This window comes from Ylistrum balloti, unplaced genomic scaffold, assembly GCF_031769215.1.
Source record: "Ylistrum balloti isolate Yb309-2 unplaced genomic scaffold, AGI_CSIRO_Ybal_v1 Utg369830, whole genome shotgun sequence".
NCBI lineage: Eukaryota > Metazoa > Mollusca > Bivalvia > Pectinida > Pectinidae > Ylistrum > Ylistrum balloti.
The window spans coordinates 1,668,163-1,690,588 of record NW_026781993.1 but is presented as its reverse complement, the minus strand read 5'-3'; the positions used below and the strand labels follow the sequence as shown (position 1 = coordinate 1,690,588).

Genomic DNA, 22,426 nt, shown 5'->3' with positions numbered 1-22,426 from the left:
GTTACAGGGGTCAAGTTTGTTAAAATCTCAAAGTGACTTATTTTGACTAACCAAAAGGTGCAGAAGCATAGTTTTTGTCTGTTAGATTTGTAGGATGATGCCCAAAAATATCTGCGAGAAGAAATGACCTTGACCCATATTGAAGGTCTAAAGGATTTAATTTGTTGAAACCTGGTAAAGATTTCTTCCAAGATGTTCAAGAAGCAAGATATTTGATTGAAAAGTGTTTCTGGATCATTGCCAAACAAATTTTGTATTAACAGAAAGAAGAGAAAGAAGTTCTATATAACATCAATAAATACAGACAGTAGAGATCTATATAACATCAACACAGACAGTAGAGGTCTACATAACATCAATACAGACATGGAGGTCTATATAACATCAATACAGACAGTAGAGGTCTATGAAACATCAGTACAGACAGTAGAGGTCTATATAACATCAATACAGTCAGTAGAGGTCTATATAACATCAATACAGACAGTAGAGGTCTATATAACCTCAATGCAGACAGAAGAGGTTTATAAAACATCAACACAGACAGTAGAGGTCTACATAACATCAATACAGACATGGAGGTCTATATAACATCAATACAGACATGGAGGTCTATATAACATCAATACAGACAGTAGAGGTCTATGAAACATCAGTACAGACAGTAGAGGTCTATATAACATCAATACAGTCAGTAGAGGTCTATATAACATCAATACAGACAGTAGAGGTCTATATAACCTCAATGCAGACAGAAGAGGTTTATAAAACATCAACACAGACAGTAGAGGTCTACATAACATCAATACAGACATGGAGGTCTATATAACATCAATACAGACATGGAGGTCTATATAACATCAATACAGACAGTAGAGGTCTACATAACATCAATACAGACAGTAGAGGTCTACATAACATCAATACAGACAGTAGAGGTCTATATAACATCAATACAGACAGTGGAGGTCTATATAACATCAATACAGACATGGAGGTCTATATAACATCAATACAGACAGTAGAGGTCTACATAACATCAATACAGACAGTAGAGGTCTACATAACATCAATACAGACATTAGAGGTCTATATAACATCAATACAGACATTGAGGTCTATATAACATCAATACAGACAGTAGAGGTCTATATAACATCAGTACAGACAGTAGAGGTCTATGAAACATCAGTACAGACAGTAGAGGTCTATATAACATCAATACAGTCAGTAGAGGTCTATATAACATCAATACAGACAGTAGAGGTCTATATAACCTCAATGCAGACAGAAGAGGTTTATAAAACATCAACACAGACAGTAGAGGTCTACATAACATCAATACAGACATGGAGGTCTATATAACATCAATACAGACATGGAGGTCTATATAACATCAATACAGACAGTAGAGGTCTACATAACATCAATACAGACAGTAGAGGTCTACATAACATCAATACAGACAGTAGAGGTCTATATAACATCAATACAGACAGTGGAGGTCTATATAACATCAATACAGACATGGAGGTCTATATAACATCAATACAGACAGTAGAGGTCTACATAACATCAATACAGACATTGAGGTCTATATAACATCAATACAGACAGTAGAGGTCTATATAACATCAGTACAGACAGTAGAGGTTTATATAACATCAATACAGACAGTAGAGGTCTATATTACATCAACACTGACAGTAGAGGTCTGTATAACATCAGTACAGACAGTAGAGGTCTATATGACATCAGTACAGACAGTAGAGGTCTATATAACATCAATACAGACAGTAGAGGTCTATATAACATCAGTACAGACAGTAGAGGTCTATATAACATCAGTACAGACAGTAGAGGTCTATATAACATCAATACAGACAGTAGAGGTCTATATAACATCAGTACAGACAGTAGAGGTCTACATCAATACAGACAGTAGAGGTCTATATAACATCAATACAGAAAGTAGAGGTCAATGTAGTTGTTAACAAACCAGAAATGCACATTTCAAACAAATGTATGATCGTTTAAACAATATCAAGTAATAATCTTTCATAAAGCTAGGCATAAGTTAGATCTAACATGACACTATCCAAATTGGAACACTTTTTGAAGAAAATTGTAAAATATTATCTACCGAGTGTTTAACACTTGTATTTTTCTTGATATTTCACAAATAGGTTCTTTCAGCTTTCACTGCATGCTGTAGATATATGTCAGCTGTGTGTGTGTCTATAAATAGAAAACAAAAAGGCATTCCAGGTTCAGGAATGTATTTCAACAGGTAATGGTAACCCAAATAATAACTAGATGACATAATCTTAAATATATTTCTTCATTTGTTAAAAGTTCACTAAGATTTTCATTAATCTCAATAATTTATCTGTCAAAACTATTAATTTGAACAACACATTTTATAGTTTTGCAACATGATAGAATATTTGTGCTGTTGCATGGAATCGTTTCCCAGGATTTTTCTTACAATTTCATTTTGAAAATTTAAAATTGATGATAAGTAACAAAGAAGAAATGGACTGTTAAAATGCCATACTAATTCATAAATACCTTATTTTTTGTTGAGAATAGTTAATATTTATTTGTATTTCAAAATAAAAAGTATGCATCATATATTTCAGAAATGTTTCATTTTGGGTGTCGTCACGTTAGTACTTTCACTACTCTGTTTTCCTATGATCTTTTGTTACTCAAAATCATCACCACTCAGTCGCTTTCTCTAAATCAAAAGAGTTAATTTAAGTTTATTTGCCATTCTAGAATCATAGAGTGTTTTCCGGATATATGCCGGAGTAGTTCAGATCCGTTTCGATATTTAGAAAGTGTACCCTGTGTAATTCTGCCGTGCTCAATAGTCATAATCGCATTGGCTTTGCTAGAAAGGTGGAAATCAATCACGTAAATACCGATATTGCATCATGGCTGAACCCGAAGAACATGTGAAGGCAAATATACAGGAAGAAATTCGTGCACAAGGTGAAATAGTTCGTCAATTAAAAGCAGCGAAAGGAGACGCTGATAAGGTAAAAAGTTTTAATGACGAACCCTTCGACGAGTATTTCCGATTCTTACACAACGTGTGCGTAGCGGTAAAGCGTAGGGCACCGGGTCTATATAAATTTAAGACAGATGGAAGAAGATAATGTGATGACTGTTGGTCAGAAGTCCCTGTGTTGACAGCAACAATATCAGTCATATATATGTTCTACTGGTATATCTCCAAATCATTTCATATATAATTCTCAATGATGAATCCATCTCCGAGTCCCGGGACAAACGGTATGGACTAATATTTTCTAAATTGTCCCGTTGAAATCGGGGAATTTATCATGCTATATTGTAATGTACAGTACTGTATTGATAACCTTTTATTTATTTTCGTTGTTGTTGAAAATGGCCCGACGTTTTAAAATGAAGATGAATAATTGATTTCAATTTGATTATATCTATACGACAGTACCGCTGTTAAAATTATAAAAAGTATATTCATTTTGACTTGCTGGTCGCGATTGATATTGAGAACATCTTTTCATATTAAAAAAAAATTGTGCAAAGTTTGTAGGTTTTATATAACTTTAACATTGCAATGCCTTTCGATTAATATATTGATTTAAAAAAAAAAGAAACTGCTTCTAACATGTGTAAGTGTCAAAAGCCATCATTGGTCATTAACTGAATATATGACCTCATTTTTTCAACAACCAGAGTTTGAAGCACCTTTTGACAATGGCCAATATGAAAAAATCTCTCAAAATTTGTTCTTAACTCCAAACAGTATTTTTTTACAAGATTGGTGCCCAGGTTATATATATCAAAGATAGCAAAACAAATTTTGGATTGTCTGTTACGTAGAAAGCCACCAGATTTCTGTTAGGGGAAGATAATAAGTTGTTTTGGGACATCAGCTGAGTGTCTCAACATTAACCAGCTTCACATCATAAGTAGGTAGTGTGACTCCTTGTCTGCTGACCACGGTTACATGTATATTTTCCTGATGTAGTCATGGTAGATAAACCATATTACACCTTACTGTTTGTGGTCAGCTGATATCGGTTTCATGAACAGTATCCAGTGTTGTTATATTCTAGTATGATACTAATCTGTGAAGCTGCATCTGGTAGTTCTGAACACCTGAACTGCAGAACTTGCATATGGTAATTTGCAAAGTGCAACCTGATACATGAGAGGCGAGTGCAGTGCTGAATTTTGTATGTTTTTGGGAGGCTGTTATATGCTTGTATAAGCCTCCTTGTAATATTGTGGAAATGAAGCTGACCACACTAAAGTATGTTGTGGAAGGCCTTCACTTGGACACTCATAGTGAACCAGTCATTGAATACTACCACAATGCTGTAGATAATGCACGCAGATGTTACTAACAATTTAAAGGACTCCTCCAAAGGACAGAACCAAAAACAAAACTCCAAAATGAGGCATTGATAAGGGATACACAAGGAAAAAGAAAGTGACATTCATGTTTAGCTAGTGTAAAGACAATCTCATACGTCTTTTACCTCTAAGTGACACTGATGGTTATAGTAAGTGTGAATACAATCTCACACTTCATTATAGCTAGTGTGAAGACAATCTCACACTTCATCATAGCTAGCATGAAGACAATCTCACACTTCATTATAGCTAGTGTGAAGACAATCTCACACTTCATCATAGCTAGCATGAAGACAATCTCACACTTCATCATAGCTAGCATGAAGACAATCTCACACTTCATTATAGCTAGTGTGAAGACAATCTCACACTTCATCATAGCTAGTGTGAAGACAATCTCACACTTCATCATAGCTTGTGTGAAGACAATCTCACACTTCATCATAACTAGTGTGAAGACAATCTCACACTTCTTCATAGCTTGTGTGAAGACAATCTCACACTTCATCATAGCTAGCGTGAAGACAATCTCACACTTCATCATAGCTTGTGTGAAGACAATCTCACACTTCATCATAGCTAGTGTGAAGACAATCTCACACTTCATCATAGCTAGTGTGAAGACAATCTCACACTTCATCATAGCTTGTGTGAAGACAATCTCACACTTCATCATAGCTTGTGTGAAGACAATCTCACACTTCATCATAACTAGTGTGAAGACAATCTCACACTTCATCATAGCTAGCGTGAAGACAATCTCACACTTCATCATAGCTAGTGTGAAGACAACCTCACACTTCATCATAGCTTGTGTGAAGACAATCTCACACTTCATCATAGCTTGTGTGAAGACAATCTCACACTTCATCATAGCTTGTGTGAAGACAATCTCACACATTTTTAACCTTTAGGTGACATAGATGGTTATAGCTAGTGTGAAGACAATCTCACAGATGAATTAATATTGACCAAATTTGGTTGTGTGGGGTTTGGAATGTATTTAAGATAAATGGTGTGTATTGACCTCCACAGTTGGGATATAGCAAATTCTTTAAAACAGTTTTCTGCTTCAATAAAGATATTTTGACCAAATATTGGTTTAAAACATCCTTATCGAAATGAAAATAAGAAATTAACCATTACGTTCATTATTCCGTTTCCATCCTTGTGGTAGGTTAGGCTTAATTGAAAAAAACCTGTATAAACAGTAGATATGGGCCTTCTGGGGCATAGGGGTAGGGCCAAATAGGTGAAATAGAGGAATAGTTTGTCAATATTTTTCTGCTGTTCAGATGGAGGTATTTGATCAGGAGCATCCTTTGGGACAGAAGGGTGGGACTCAGTGGGGAAGATGAAAGTTGATCTTTTAAATACTTCTTCTGTTTGAATAAAAGATTTTGAAGGATCCTGAGGGGCAGGGCCAAAAGTGGTCATATTGACTTGAATATAAAAAATCTTCTGAATCTCCAAGATATGGTAGAATCAAATTCTTTATGAATGAAAGGTGCTTAACCAAAATTGTAAATTTTTGTTCATAATTTGTATAATTTCCATTGAAAATATTTCAAACTTGGTAAGAATTATGAGTGTAGGATGAAGGTTTGATGGTATGTCCATATTAATCCTGACTGACACCCAGGGGCTAATGGGTTGGGCCAAAAGGGACCAAATTGAATTAAATTTCAAATATCTTCTTTAAACACCCAGGTATGGTATAATCAAATGCACTGTATGAATGGAAGCATTGAAGGTGCTTTACCAAAATGGATCTCGCATTTCTTACTGGGGATGAAGTTTTTTTTTTTACTTTACTGTAATTTTCATATGAAATTGCATTTTTGAGCACAACATTGGTATTTCCCTCTGGAATTATTAGTATAAGTATACAGTTTCGATGATATGCTTGTATTGACACTGGCTTACTATTTCAGTTTCAATTTCTGTTTCATTACACTTGGTAACTACCCATTAACCTTAATATTCATTATTGCTTATCTCAAGTGACCGTCAAGGCCTCTTCTCATTTTGACTGAGGTTCTGGCCCACCTAGTACCAGAGAAATAAGGCCCTATATGGGAGTTGAAGGTAATATTTAAAATAATGCTTCTGTCTGGAGAAAGAGAATACAACCAGAATCATTTTTCAACAACTGGTGTAAAAGTCAATATGTATCTGGTAAACATGAAAATGAATGTTAAATTCAGGTGAGTTCTATATGTGTCTTGTTTGATGGTTATTTTATATACCAGGCACATGAAATTCTGTTTAGTTAATTAAAGGTATTAGTTCAAATTGGCTGAAAGGAAGGGAGAGACTAATGTCCAACAGAAACCATTTGTTGCTGGATTCTGTTGTTTTCCTATTTGACAGAGTTGCTGAAGGATTTTTCTCTCCTTTACATATCCTGCCATCCATTATCATCACTGACTTGTCTTGCCATTGAATACAAACATGATCATCTCCCTGTGTCGTTTTCACCAACGGCTCTTCCAACACAATCTACGTTATCTCTGTTCTGCCAATAACAACACACAGGTTAGTATGATATTGAAATCATTCACTAGTAAATGATTACTTATGTCTGGTTTTTCCTGGTGATTGAAATATATTGGAACAGAAAAAAAAATCCCTCGTAATGTTTTTTTTTTTTTTTAATTTCACCTTGATTTAGGGATCAAGAAAATAAAGGTAATTGCTTACTGGACTAACTTTGAAGTGTAATATCTAACTCTTGTGTAACACAGCGTAATATGTGAAATTAAGGGTATTGCAATTATTTGAAGGTCAGTCTATACTGACTTTACTAGTCTTTACTGGATTGATGGTCTGTCTGCTACATGCATCATTTTGATATGGGCCTTCTCCTAGTAGGTGCACATAATTACCTCCCTTACATCGTTCGTGAGGCTTAATGTTTGCTATCTAAAGTGATTATGTTTAAAGTGTTTAGTCCAACGGTTCAACTCTGGTGTAATTTCCTGAGAAACACTAACCTGCCCTTGGTAGATTGAACTTGCTTTACCAACTGAGCTACCACTGCCCCAGATAGGGATCGAACCATACACCTCAGAATTTTACCTGATGTTGAAAAATGTATGATGTTCTACTATCGGAGATGTTACTGCCCCAGGTAGGGAACGATCCTCAGATTTTCACCAATAGGGGCCTGAGGGATGGGTCCAAAAGTGGTCATATTGACTCAGATTTTAAAAAATCTTCTTCTCAGTAGAATCAAATACTCTATGAATGGAAGCATCTTAAGGTGCTTTAGTTACCAAAATGAGTCTCATATTTCTTATTGGGGAGAAAGGGTTTTTAGACTTTACTGCAATTTTCATGAGAAAATTTGCATTTTTTATCATAATGTTAGTATTTCCCACTGGAAATAACTTTGTAAGAATTGTCAGTATAGGATGACAGTTTTGATTGTATGCATGTATTGACACTGGCTTATTATATTCAGTGTCACAATTTCTGTTTCATGACACTTGATAACTACCTTTTAAACTTTATATTCATTATTGCCTATCTCAGGTGACCATCAAGGCTGTTAGCACAACTGGATCGAATGCCAAGTGAGCTATACGGATACTGTGGCATCTGTCATCTTGCTTCTATCATGTGTCAACTTTTTCTACAAAATGATACTAGTCATGAATGACTAAGGGGATTTTGACGAAATTTGATCAGAAGCATCGTTAGATGAAGGAGAACATATTTTGTATAATTGGTGTGTCTTGGTACCCAAACAGGATTTTTTTTTTTAAATCCTTCTGAAGCACTTTTTGGTGAAGGGGGAATAAATTTTGTATAAACAAAGGGATTCCACCCTCTCGGGCAGTGCCTAACGGAGGAAATAGAGCTAATTCTTGCAAATCCCATTCCTCTTGTAGGAATGATTGGATTTTGTCCAAATTTAGTTTGAATCATGTTTTGGTGAAGGCAATAATTTTTTTGTAAACAGTTGGTCTCTACCCTCTGGGGTAGGAGGGAAATTATAAAGAGAATAGAGCTAATTATTTAAAATCCTACCTCTCCTATAGGAATAATTGGACTTTTTCCAAATTTGGTCTCAATCATGTTTAAGTCAGGGGAAATCAATTTTATATAAGTGTTGGGTTCTTCCCCCCACCCCCCTGGACAAGAAGGTTGGGGCCTAATTGGGAAAAAGCGGTTATATCATTAAAGGGGCTAACTAGTTAGATTTTTTTTTTCCCATGCGGTTGATTTCTGTCAAACATTATAATACTTAAAATTAGACTCTTCAAAAAAAATTATAACATTCTCTGAGAGAAATTGATTAAGATTATCAGCTTCAAACTAAGGCTAGTTGATAAAACCTGATTTGCCAGCTATGTTTCAAATCTTACTTTGTAAAATGACCTCTTGTTTCACGCTATACGAGTGACAGAGCAAAATAGATGAATTTGAATTAATCGGAATCTAAAATTGCATGAACAAAGACATACCTAGTTTATTTACACTCTAACGATAATGATATGAATTGATTCTTGACATTGTTAATAAACTTTAAAATACCATTATTAACGGAAAGCATACAATGTTTAAAGATATTTAAATGTTATAATGCTTTTTATCAGTAGTCAAATGTAAATCTCATCATTTAGTCTCTTTAAGATAGTTCAGATCCCCATCAGGAACAGGAGGGGAACAAAGTGTAAGCTATCATCTGTCTGTCCATCCGTCTGTCCCGACAGTTTCCAGATAACTTATGTTAGGGGTGACCTAGTGTGGGATTGTATTTGGGGCCAAAAGGTCAACCACAAAGTTGCTTCAAAAATGCTAATTGTGGCAAGGCAAGGGACATCTATTGCTTGCAACATTAAATGTTTGTTTGATTACAGATTTTCTTTCATCTATGAAAATTCACGAACCTTCAAAGTTTGTCTGTCGAACTTGTGTTAAGTTCAGCTTTTTTAATCCAAATAGAATACTACCCCACTTTACCAATATGAAAAGAAAATACTTCAAATCTCCATGAAATATTTTCCCCACATGTTATTTTTTTTTCTCAGCCATTCCTTTGTCTCTTAACAAGAATATCATATACCTTGACCCCAAGTTTATGTGTCCTGTTTCCACCACAATTGAAAAAGCCATTCTGAAGTTGAATTGACCTGTTCTGTAATCACCTATTTTGTTAACATCACCGGCTGGGGCAGAACAATATGATCTTTAGTGAAACAAGGTTAATTAATGTGCAAAACTGACAATATCAGAAATACATGGAGACATTGTAACTCATTACATATTATAACCAGAATTAAAGTGGTTTGTTATCTTCAAAGCAAAAACAAGGTAAAAACCCAAATAGAAGTCAATCTATTACAAAAGCAATAGTGAACTACTTATTGTGGGTTTTAATTTCTGTGAGTGCATGAAGTGCCCTTTCGGTCAAAGTTCATCCTGATAGCCAATCAAAATATGCGAAAATGATATGCTGCATATGGTATAACATTTACGTTTTATAACTGTTGGAATGATTAGTTGATGCAGAGGGAGTTGAATAACTTGTAGTAGTAGAAATCAATTTAAACTTGACTAAACCATTACAAAAGTCCTTGGTTTTGACCAACAAAAATGTGTATCAGTTAATATAATAATAATTTTGAAAACTTTATTTACTATACATCAAAGAAGGGATCAAATCAGAGAGAATTTCTTCACTGTACATCAATCAAACATATAAAAAATATGGGACACTTTAACCAGTTACATGGGAAATATTTACAACTGGTTTCCCTGGTTTGATCATTTTTGATAAATACATCATAGTAGTAGACCAGAAAATGAAATGCCTCTCACCTTCACCAAATGTTTGTCAAGTCAGAATCGTCCTGAAATCTTGCTTTACTTACAATGATCTGAGGGTGTTCCATCTAGTGCTATGGCTTCAGCTATCACTGTACAGTGACACCTGGTGTCTGTCAAGGTCAGAGGAGTTGTATTTTAGATATCAGGAGATTTATTTTAGATAGCCGATGTGATGGTATAATTAAGAAACATGTGTATGCTTGCTTTGTGAAGTTCATTGTGCAGCCTTATCTTAGTGGGCCAAGGCAGATAGAGTTGTATCTTCCACCACATAGATAACACCTGTTGTATATGAATGAATTCAAGTTGGAGGAAATATGCTTGTAAGGTGGTGTTAGGGAAAGAATCTTGTTCCATATTGGAGACTTGGTGGGACAATTTTGCCAGTAGTGTGTTCAATAAGGAAAGGTTAAGCAACATGGAAATGGCCAAGGAGAAACTCTGTCGGAATTTGTCTGTTGAGAATGAAAAAACTGTAATAGAGGAGGTAGCAGGTAGTGGAGATATTCACAAGAGTATTAGGATGATGCAACAGTCTAAAGTGAGAAAGGATCAGGTAAACCAAGGTTATATATATAGAGGACTGCTAATACTTTTTATACATCAGTTGATTTTCCTTGTGTATTCAGGAGCTAAAGAGGTTCCTGATGTTTTGTGACAAATATAGGAAAGTAGCTTTTCCATTCTTAGTTACCCAAGAACATCTTGAAATTCTGAGGTCACACAAGTTACTGGCCATCTGTATTGCTGACCATATGAGTGGAAGTTACTGACCATATGAGTGGAAGTTACTGACCATATGAGTGGGAATTAGTGGCCATATGAGTGGTAGTTACTGACCATATGAGTGGGAATTACTGGCCATATGAGTGGGAATTACTGACCATATGAGTGGTAGTTACTGACCATATGAGTGATAGTTACTGACCATATGAGTGGGAATTACTGGCCATAAGAGTTGTGGAGTTACTGGCCATATGAGACGGAGTAACTGGCCGTACTAGATTTTTAGATCATCATTTCCATACAATAACTAAAATCTCAAAGTTCACAAACTGCTTTCTTATTGAAAGTGCTTACATGGTATTGCTTTTTCAAAGGTCACTGACTGTAAAAGGAAAATTGCTCTCTGCCAGTTCCTGTTGATTGAATAAACATAACAAAGTACTCCCCTACTGATATGATTTACTTTGTATTTCTTTTTGAAATGTCACTGGTACTATAAATAGAAACTTCATTTCTACTCAATAACTTGAGTTGCCTTTGACCAATCAAACTTCACTCACTGCTTTCTTAAATAATGGTGCTTATTATTTTTGGATTGTTTTTCAAGTTAAGAGGTCATTTAAGATCAAGGTAATGTTACTATCGATAGAAAATTAATTTTGACACAATAACTTTAGTCATCTGAACTTGACAGTTTCAATTGTATTTGTATTATTGATTGTGAAATTGTTATAATTAGGGAATCAGATATTGTAATGTGTTGTGTTGTAGAAATCAAGAGCTGGGATAGGGAAACAGTTATAGTTAGGGAATCAGATATTGTAATGTGTTGTGTTGTAGAAATCAAGAGCTGGGATAGGGAAACAGTTATAGTTAGGGAATCAGATATTGTAATGTGTTGTGTTGTAGAAATCAAGAGCTGGGATAGGGAAACAGTTATAGTTAGGGAATCAGATATTGTAATGTGTTGTGTTGTAGAAATCAAGAGCTGGGATAGGGAAACAGTTATAGTTAGGGAATCAGATATTGTAATGTGTTGTGTTGTAGAAATCAAGAGCTGGGATAGGGAAACAGTTATAGTTAGGGAATCAGATATTGTAATGTGTTGTGTTGTAGAAATCAAGAGCTGGGATAGGGAAACAGTTATAGTTAGGGAATCAGATATTGTAATGTGTTGTAGAAATCAAGAGCTGGGATAGGGAAACAGTTATAATTAGGGAATCAGATATTGTAATGTGTTGTAGAAATCAAGAGCTGGGATAGGGAAATATTTATAGTTAGGGAATCAGATATTGTAATGTGTTGTAGAAATCAAGAGCTGGGATAGGGAAACAGTTATAGTTAGGGAATCAGATATTGTAATGTGTTGTGTTGTAGAAATCAAGAGCTGGGATAGGGAAACAGTTATAGTTAGGGAATCAGATATTGTAATGTGTTGTGTTGTAGAAATCAAGAGCTGGGATAGGGAAACAGTTATAGTTAGGGAATCAGATATTGTAATGTGTTGTAGAAATCAAGAGCTGGGATAGAAACAGTTATAATTAGGGAATCAGATATTGTAATGTGTTGTAGAAATCAAGAGCTGGGATAGGGAAATATTTATAGTTAGGGAATCAGATATTGTAATGTGTTGTAGAAATCAAGAGCTGGGATAGGGAAACAGTTATAATTAGGGAATCAGATATTGTAATGTGTTGTGTTGTAGAAATCAAGAGCTGGGATAGGGAAACATTTACTTGTATTGATTTTTTGTAGATTAAAGAAGAGGTGGACAAACTGTTAGCTTTGAAATGCCAAATAAAAGGGGATGCTCCTTCATCAAAGAACTTTGTTCTGAAATGTCCAAAGGTATGGTGACAGTTGATATTTTAATACACTGAATGGAACAAGACATTGGGAAATTTTATGACATGTTGCTTATTTTTAGCCCACCATCATCAGTATTGATATTCAATAGATATTTCTCAAATTTCTTGTATAGGTTCCTTAAGGTCCCTTGTTAAACCTGATTGAGTTTTGGACAGATCAGAAAAGCATGGCCGACAGGCAGCAATCTTGGATTTTGCCTGATAAAGATTGTTATTGCTATTTCTTGAAAAATACTGAATGGATATCTCTCAAATTTCTTACGTATGTTCCCTTTGGTCTCTCCTTGTGCTGGTTTAATTGTGGGATTCATCAGAAGAAACAAAATTAAGAGCAAAAACAGAGAAAAGAAGGGAAATGATCCAACGTTCAAAGAGCATATAAAGATCAAACAATGACGGGCTACAAGATCCCTCAGGGAGTGAATTCTTTTATGTAAAGAAATATGCTTATGGTTAGCAGATGATCAGGTTGCAAAATATACTATAATATCATGTATTTTTGAGAGGCTTGAATTTCATATTTTTCCAAACATTTTTTGCTGCCACTTCATTTCTTGGTCAAATCTTGCTTACAAAATTTGCTAGCAATACAATCCACGTCAACCTTCACCATTTATTTCATAGACCTATAAATTTGTAGATTAAGGGTACCCACAAATTCCAGGAAAATAAATCTGCACAAAAATCAATGATTTTACAGTACACAGTGAGGAGGATAAAAGTGCAATAAAAAATAGATATAACAGATATCCCTCACTCAATGAATATATGAAATGACTTGGTTTTTTTGACAGAGAAGTTCTAAGTCATCGAATCAGAATAACATTTCTAATATGCAATTTCTACAGTAATTTTTTGGAAAATTAACTGAAAGTCAAACTTTTGACAGATAAAAATTAAATTAAATGTTCCTTGAATGAATCTTTTGTGATCTATTGATGTGAATCTTTAGGGTACCAAGGACTACACGCCCCAACAGATGGCCATCAGGGAAAGCGTCTTCAACACCATAATCACTTGCTTCAAACGCCATGGAGCAGAAACCATTGACACACCTGTGTTTGAACTCAAGGTAAGCTACTTTACTAGAGAGGAACGTATTTTTAGGAGCCTCAGATCTGATTACAATCACTTGTAGTTTTAAAAGGAATCAGTTACTGGTTGTGCTGACAAAGTTTAAAGCCAAGAGGAGTGTGTATTGAGGATATTGGCATTTAATTGTTATAAATAGGAAACCTGTTACAGCTGGGGACAACAATTCCATGAAGTTACTGATCAGTGCTTTTGTCATTCTGTTATTCCAGGAAACATTGACCGGGAAGTATGGTGAAGATTCCAAGTTGATTTATGATTTGAAAGATCAAGGAGGAGAGCTCCTGTCACTTCGATATGATCTGACTGTATCCTTGCTACATGTCTTGTTTTAGCTTACCATTCGTCACATGGTGCACTTTTCCATTCACTTTTCTGTACAGGAAACTTGACGGGCATGCCCTACAGGTGTAAGGATTGTATCTACTGTCCTCATTGCATAATTGTAAGTGGTGGCCTAACTTCAGATCTTTGTTTTCTCCCATTTTTAAAGATTTTTAATCTTCCTAATGTCTCCCTTGACACTGCCTTAGTTTTGGATTTTAGTTAATGTTTGCCCCATGAGAAGGATTTGTGTTTTGCCCCCTGGCATGTAGACATGCTAGAATCTATATAAATGGTAGTTACTCCATCATCATTATGTAAGTGCTGTGACTGATTAGCTGGCTGGTTGTCAGTGTGATAGCACTATTAAGTCAGCTTGAATTCCACACTATCACAAGAGGCTTACATGAACATATTATAGCCTCCAAAAAATGCACATATTCAACACTGCACTTTACCTTGCATACATTTGGAGGTTGTCCTTGAATGGCCCTGGCTGTTGAAAGGACCTAAAGCATTGTAAGCCAAACCAAGCAAATACTATTTGTGCATGACCTTAAAGCAAACAGTTATTTACACCAAAGAATTTTCATTTTAAACATGTCTAGAGTAAAGTATGCACAAACATCATATTCTTTCGTATTGTGCTGTGGAACAATGAAGTGTAACTTTACCTTGAGTATAATATTGATTGTCTAGTTCCTTAACTCGGGGTACAGGTACCATTTGCACGTTACCTGGCCATGAATAAAGTCATGAATATCAAGCGTTACCACATAGCTAAGGTGTATCGCCGTGACAACCCAGCCATGACACGAGGGCGGTTCCGTGAGTTTTATCAGTGTGTGAGTATTGATTAAGGAACTTTTTAGTCTGTTAATTTTCAATCCATCCAGGAATTATTAAAAGTTGAATGCAACACTTCATTGTACATTATATACTTTAAGAAACTTTAAACACCTTGCCAAATATGAGTGAGGTTTTCATATCAAATAGTATACAGCTATTGATCTTAGAAGACAAACTTTCATGAACATTCCATTGCATTTTTTTCAATATTTTCTGCATTTTATACAAAGGCATTCATGCAGATCTACTGATGGACAGTTTATAGTAATGTGAATGATCTATTGAAATCCTGCTGTGGTCCCAAATGAACATGGTTGTCAATGAGATGTGTTCTTCATGTTTAAAATTTCTTCAAATTTTGAAAGTACCAGTATATTTGATATTAATTGTGTAATACATTCTCAATAATGGATAGTGTCTAAATAAACACACCTATAACAAACTATGATAAATACAAACTGGTTTTCCCTTGATAAAGATTCTTTATATATATATATATTTATTCTACTATATTCAAACATTGAATATTATGACCTTCGACAGTTGGAATAATTCATAAAGATTCTTATGCTGCAGTGATCAACTGTGTTGTTAAATATGTATGATTTTTTTTAAACTGTTTGGGATGATGATAAAATAGATTGACCCAAATATTAAGTTGACTTACTATTTCTAAGAATGCTTGTTTACAGGCTTACTAGAGATCTCAGCTAGGTTTCATTTCATTTTGATATCAGCATTTAATCTTTCATTGTGATAGATATTATACTTTGATATGCTTTTATTTATCTTTGTTCCAGGATTTTGATATTGCCGGTCAGTATGATGCGATGATACCAGATGCTGAATGTATAAAGATTGTCACAGAAATTTTATCTAAATTAGAACTTGGGGACTTCGTTATAAAGGTAGGTAGTAATTTTGTCCTCTCATTTTCTTGGGGCTGGATGTGACATGTAGTTGTATTACAAGAATATATAGTTAAAGTAATGTACTATTTTGACATGGTCACCTTGTCTATTTCGGAGTTGTTGTCTTTGGATTTTGAAAATTTTAAAAACTTGGTTTAACATCATTTTCTTACAGTTATGTGTGAACCAAGTCAGCTATTTCTCAACTTTGGTCTACCAGATCCTCACACTGCCTGAAAAGACAGATGTACACATTAAAAGACAATAACATAAAAGACAAAGGAGACTTGAAAAAAACTGTTCAAGAGTAATCAAAAGTAAAGTTTTCTTTCAATTCAAATTTTTTCTTTTGCAGGTCAACCATAGAAAATTATTAGACGGTATGTTTGCTGCATGTGGTGTTCCAGATGATAAATTTAGAACGATATGTTCCTCTGTTGACAAACTGGACAAGGTAAGATCTATTCGTTGACACAGGAAAATCAATTGAATGTAAGGCTTCATTAAGTTTGATGAATCTAAATAGATATTTGTGTGGTGAAGTAGGGTCAATGGAGAATTGTTAAATCTGAGATGGAATGTTCAGACTCTAGGTCAGTAGAGAAATGTTAGGTCCGTAGAGAAATGTTAGGTATGATGTATGTATAGACTCCAAGTCTGTAGAGAAATGTTGTTAGGTATGAGTTTGTATGTATAGACTCTAGGTCAGTAGAGAAATGTTAGGTATGAGTTTGTATGTATAGACTCTAGGTCAGTAGAGAAATGTTAGGTATGAGTTTGTATGTATAGACTCTAGGTCAGTAGAGAAATGTTAGGTATGAGTTTGTATGTATAGACCCTAGGTCAGTCGAGAATTGTTAGATGTGAGTTTGTATGTATAGACTCTAGGTCAGTAGTGAAATGTTAGGTATGAGTTTGTATGTATAGACCCTAGGTCAGTAAAGAAATGTTAGGTATGAGTTTGTATGTATAAACTCCAAGTCTGTAGAGAAATGTAAGGTATGAGTTTGTATGTATAGACTCTAGGTCAGTGGAGAATTGTTAGATGTGAGTTTGTATGTATAGACTCTAGGTCAGTAGAGAAATGTTAGGTATGAGTTTGTATGTATAGACTCTAGGTCAGTAGAGAAATGTTAGGTATGAGTTTGTATGTACAAGAGAAATGTTAGGTATGAGTTGGTATGTACAAACTCCAAGTCTGTAGAGAAATGTTAGATCTTAGTTGGAATGTAGACTCTATATCAGTAAAGAATTGTTTGAACGTTTTGACTTGATGTTGTAGACATTTTGGGATGATGTACGGACTGAGATGATTGAAGAGAAGAAATTAGATCCAGCAGCAGCTGATAAAATAGGGATGTATGTGAAGCTTCAAGGTAATAATTCTTTTTTCACAAGAGTAACCACCAAAAACTCATTTGTACCAAATTCAACAGACTGAAATGCTGTTATTGTTTGTGTATAGTGTTATCATGTATACAATAACACAGACTGAGAGGCTGTAAGTGTTTGTGTTTAGTGTTATCATGTATACAAATCACATACTGAAATGCTGTTATTGTTTGTGTATAGTGTTATCATGTATACAATAACACAGACTGAGAGGCTGTAAGTGTTTGTGTTTAGTGTTATCATGTATACAAATCACATACTGAAATGCTGTTATTGTTTGTGTATAGTGTTATCATGTATACAAATCACAGACTGAGGTGCTTTTACAATGAACCCTATTACAGGTAGCCAAGATCTGATAGACAAGTTGATGCAAGATGATGCCATAAAATCACAGAAGTCAGCGGTGGAAGGCCTGCAGGATATCAGCCTTCTGCTTAAGTACTGTGAACTGTTTGGTATAGCAGATCATGTCAGTTTCGACCTAAGTCTAGCTCGTGGTTTAGACTACTACACGGGCGTCATTTACGAGGGAGTCCTCAAAGGTGGGTTCTAAAGTTACTTAATACACTTAGTTCTGCTAGGAAGTCCTCAAAGGTGTGTTTTAAAGTTACTTAATACACTTAGTTCTACTAGGGAGTCCTCAGAGGTGGGTTCTAAAGTTACTTAATACACTTAGTTCTACTAGGGAGTCCTCAAAGGTGGGTTCTAAAGTTACTTAATACACTTAGTTCTACTAGGGAGTCCTTAAAGGTGGGTTCTAAAGTTACTTAATACACTTAGTTCTACTGGGGAATCCTCAAAGGTGGGTTCTAAAGTTACTTAATACACTTAGTTCTACTAGGGAGTCCTTAAAGGTGGGTTCTAAAGTTACTTAATATATTTAGGTCTGCAAGGGAGTCCTTAAGGATGGGTTCTAAAGTTTCGTAATACCCTTAGTTCTACTAGGGAATCCTGAAGGGCAGGGTATGAAGCCGTGCAATATACTTGTTCTACATTAACTAGGGAGTATGCCAGCAATTTATCACTGTTTCCTTGACTTCCTGATGTATGATAATCAGTCCTTAGTTGGATGGCCATTATTTTGTGTCTTGTTAACCCATTTAGGTTTTACCCATGACCCAAGTGCAAAGAAAGGAGAAGAGACTGTCTCTGTTGGTAGTGTGGCAGGAGGAGGAAGATACGATGGTCTTGTTGGCATGTTTGACCCAAAAGGTCGCAAAGTCCCATGTGTCGGTGTTAGTATTGGCATAGAGAGAGTGTTTGCTATCATGGAGGCTCGAGCAATTGTAAGTAGTCACTCTTAGAAGTTCAGAAATGTCTCCTGTTTGGTCGAGATGATTATGTCTCCCCTTCCAATAAGAGAAACACATTGTACTACCTAGTACTGGTGCCTCTCATTGTTGATATCATTGTCAAAAAAATGGTGTGGCCATCAATGTCGGCAGTCAGAGGTCAAATAATGTAAACTTTTGAGTGAATTCTTGTCTTTACTGTAACTGTTGAATCTGCAAAATCATTAAAGATATTTTTATCAAATTTTGAATAAGTGTGAAGTGTTGAAACTTATATATGTCACTAAGAGGAATTGTTCATTGCACTGTAAATGGGACACTGTTACTTTAGCTATTTATATTGATATGTTGTAAAAGTTGAATGTAAAGCATATATGATGTAGATGAAAACTCTTGTGTATCATTAGGCTGCAAAGGCGAAGATTAGAACAACAGAAACAGAAGTATATGTGGTGTCTGCCCAGAAAGGTCTGCTGGAGGAACGCTTAAAACTCTGTCGAGAGTTGTGGGATGCAAATATCAAGGTAACATGTGACAGGGTTTGTGTTAGGAGGGGAGGGGGGATGAGGATATGATATCCCCATCAGCTGCAGCAATCTTGGATGTGTACATGTATAATATTCTTATTGGATCAGTCTTAATTTTCATATGTATTTTCCCTCTTGGTCCTACTGCCTGTTGTTTTTAAATTTCAATTTACTGATTTTAACGATTGATTTGATTTTAATATAAGTAGTCTCCCCTTGTTCATAATTATGTAAAAACTTGAGTTTCTTACACCATGGGAAATATAGGTCAAGAAGCATATGTACTGAAAATAGTATCAAATATATGTACTGAAAATAGTCTGAAACATATGTTGATAAATGTCTGAAATACATGTTGATAAAGTCTTAAATTTTTGTTGATAAAAGTCTGAAATACTTGTTGATAAAGTCTGAAATTTTTGTTGATAAAGTCTGAAATACATGTTGATAAAGTCTGAAATACTTGTTGATAAAGTCTGAAATACTTGTTGATAAAAGTCTGAAATACTTGTTGATAAAGTCTGAAATACTTGTTGATAAAGTCTGAAATACTTGTTGATAAAAGTCTGAAATACTTGTTGATAAAGTCTGAAATACTTGTTGATAAAAAACATTGTTATGGCTGATTATTCACTTTTCCTTTTATTCATCTATTTCATTATAATGTTACCAATCATATGACAACTTGAAACATATCATGGAATAATGGTAAATTACACGTACGGTATTAACACAGGCATAAGAAGATGTGTGTTTTGGAGATTTTTTTGTGGGGAAAAGCCAGGTCAAATTGTCGGAGTCTTCCCTACAGATACTGGTTTCCAGCATCTAAAAATGTTTAAAAGTTGAAGCTCTTGATAACTGTTAAGGTATGATTTTCTCTTGTAGACGGAGCAAGCTTATAAGGCCAATCCTAAGCCCCTGACACAGTTCCAGTACTGTGAGACAGCTGGTATACCCCTAGCAGTTATCATAGGCCAGTCAGAGATAGAAAACCAATTTGTAAAGCTGCGAAACACTGTCACAAGGGAGGAGGTTGGTATCCTCAACACATCCTCTCACTGCCACAGATTCTGGCTACTCAGCCTATACCTACCCCACAAATACTCTCAAACCAATACAAAAAAAAATCTTGGACAAAAGATATTTTTTTGCCCAAATGAAATGATATCTTTTTCACATTAGCTTCAATTTAATGCTTATTTTGATAGTAAATGTCTGGTAGTAAAATAACTGAAGTGTATCATCATCATTTTGTTGACAGATATCCACTAATGGTTTGGTTTTTATAAGAAAAATCATGTTGTGGAATTGTCACAATTGTTTTAACTAATAATCGACAGAAACATTTTACAGTGTGATTTATGTATAAATATTGTTGATCTATCTACCTTGTTACATCAATTTAAACTTGTGAGGATTCATTTTTCCATAAATTTAAAAAATAATTTCAAACTTTTATTTCAGAAAAATGTACCGAGGGACCAAATGATAAGTGAAATAAAGTCGGAGTTGGAGAAGATGACGTAGGATCAGTGTGTTCAGAGATTTTAACTTATTAAATGAGACTGTATTGGAAAAATGATTTACCATTTAGCCAACATATACTACTGTCTTTAACTGATATTCACACAAAAGTATGTTATTTTGCTTTAATATGTTTCCAAAGATATGTTTAAGAATCAGTGGAGGTCATTTGGGAGAAGACTTACAGGCTCAGGCCTGCTGTCTAATCCTATTGATTGTTTATATCAATAAAATATTCTGAAACTAAAAAATGAGGTTAATGAATCAACAATAGGGGAATTTTGCCATCAAATTGAATTCAACAGACTTTTGTTGTCGTTGGCTTAAGTAGGCCCTGCTCTCCAGAAAATCCTGGATGTTTGTTTTACTTAAAATAAAGCAGAATGTGTGAATAAATTAAGATCATTCTGAATATGAACTGTGTATGTAGGAAAATAAATATTGCATGAGATTAAAGCAGTGTTGATTTATTTCTAATGAGACAATATGCAGACTGAGACAGGATTTTATGCAGAAAGTTGTCTGTTCAGGCCTCAAAATTATGACGAGTGTCTCTCCGGGGAGACAGTCTTACACAGAAATTTTTCTGTGAAGAAAGGCCTTTCCTGGTCTCAAAGTGTCAGGAAAGACAGGTTTTCACACAGAACGTTTCCTGATATAGACAGTACTACCAGGATAATTTAAGAACACCCTTCAATGTATGTGATATAGACAGTACTACCAGGATAATTTAAGAACACCCTTCAACGTATGTGATGTAGACAGTACTACCAGGATAATTTAAGAATAACTTACAATGTATGTGATATAGACAGTACGAAACAGAATGATATGGCAGTCAGTGTTCAATTTTATTGTGTTGATGATATTTATGGGTGCTGGATTATCTATTATCTATATGTTCCAGTTATACAGTGTATGCAGTTGCTGAATGAATAGGACTCTTCTGAAATTGTCACAATATTACTGTACTTGAATTGACAATTAATGTAAAAACAATTCTTGACTTGGATTATTTTTTCCCTTCAAAACATGTTTTTAAAGGGATATAAGATTAAGCTCTGACTGTGCATCTTTGCATCCTTGTGCCAAAGCATGAAATCAGCTTCAAGATAACTACTCAAAACTTTGTGTCATTCATGTCTGGAGCACAACTTTCATTTATACGAGGATAATGAAAGTTGTACATGGTTGTTCAGTATACTAAATTCAGGGCCCAAAACCCCTTTATTACAGAATAATTTCCTTTTGTTAAAATTTTGCTTCCAATAAGGTTGTTTTCAGGGAGCATTCATCAGTTTGACAGATACTCTTGTTCTTGAAAATGGATGGATCATTTTCAGATCTCGTACAAAGATTTTCCTTGGTCCCTAGTTTTGCATTGTCTATTTTGAACCTGATCAGAAAAACAAAATGAGGACAGGTATATTTCTTACATTTCACATTGAATTTCCCCTTTGGCCCTAGTTGTGCATTATTAATTTTAGAACTGATCAAACAATCACAATGGCAACTTTCTTAGATATGGATGGTGAATAACAACAGACGTCACCAAAGACCTAGTAAAGATATGACACAACGATGGTCACCAAAGACCTTGTAAAGATCTGACACACAACAGTTGTCACCAAAGATCTGACATACAACAGTTGTCACCAAAGACCTAG

General features: G+C 34.9%; 1 protein-coding gene across 3 annotated transcripts; it reads left to right on the top strand.

The window, feature by feature from the left end:
* Window positions 1-2,939: 2,939 nt before the first annotated feature.
* LOC132545131 (histidine--tRNA ligase, cytoplasmic-like) lies at window positions 2,940-21,215 on the top strand. Of its 3 annotated transcripts, XM_060208804.1 has the most exons (14): window positions 2,956-3,044; window positions 6,784-6,948; window positions 12,730-12,822; window positions 13,795-13,914; window positions 14,147-14,242; window positions 14,978-15,103; window positions 15,908-16,015; window positions 16,374-16,472; window positions 17,301-17,394; window positions 17,755-17,955; window positions 18,518-18,699; window positions 19,113-19,229; window positions 20,121-20,267; window positions 20,700-21,215. In XM_060208804.1, exons 2-14 carry the CDS (start codon window positions 6,865-6,867, stop codon window positions 20,760-20,762), a joined length of 1,530 nt encoding a protein of 509 aa, XP_060064787.1. In that variant the 5' UTR covers window positions 2,956-3,044; window positions 6,784-6,864; the 3' UTR covers window positions 20,763-21,215. The 3 variants fall into 3 exon arrangements, with proteins under 3 accessions (XP_060064786.1, XP_060064787.1, XP_060064788.1); XM_060208803.1 differs by lacking the exon at window positions 6,784-6,948 and having other exon boundaries at window positions 2,940-3,044; XM_060208805.1 differs by lacking the exons at window positions 2,956-3,044; window positions 6,784-6,948 and adding an exon at window positions 11,068-11,412.
* The last annotated feature ends 1,211 nt before the right edge of the window (window positions 21,216-22,426 follow it).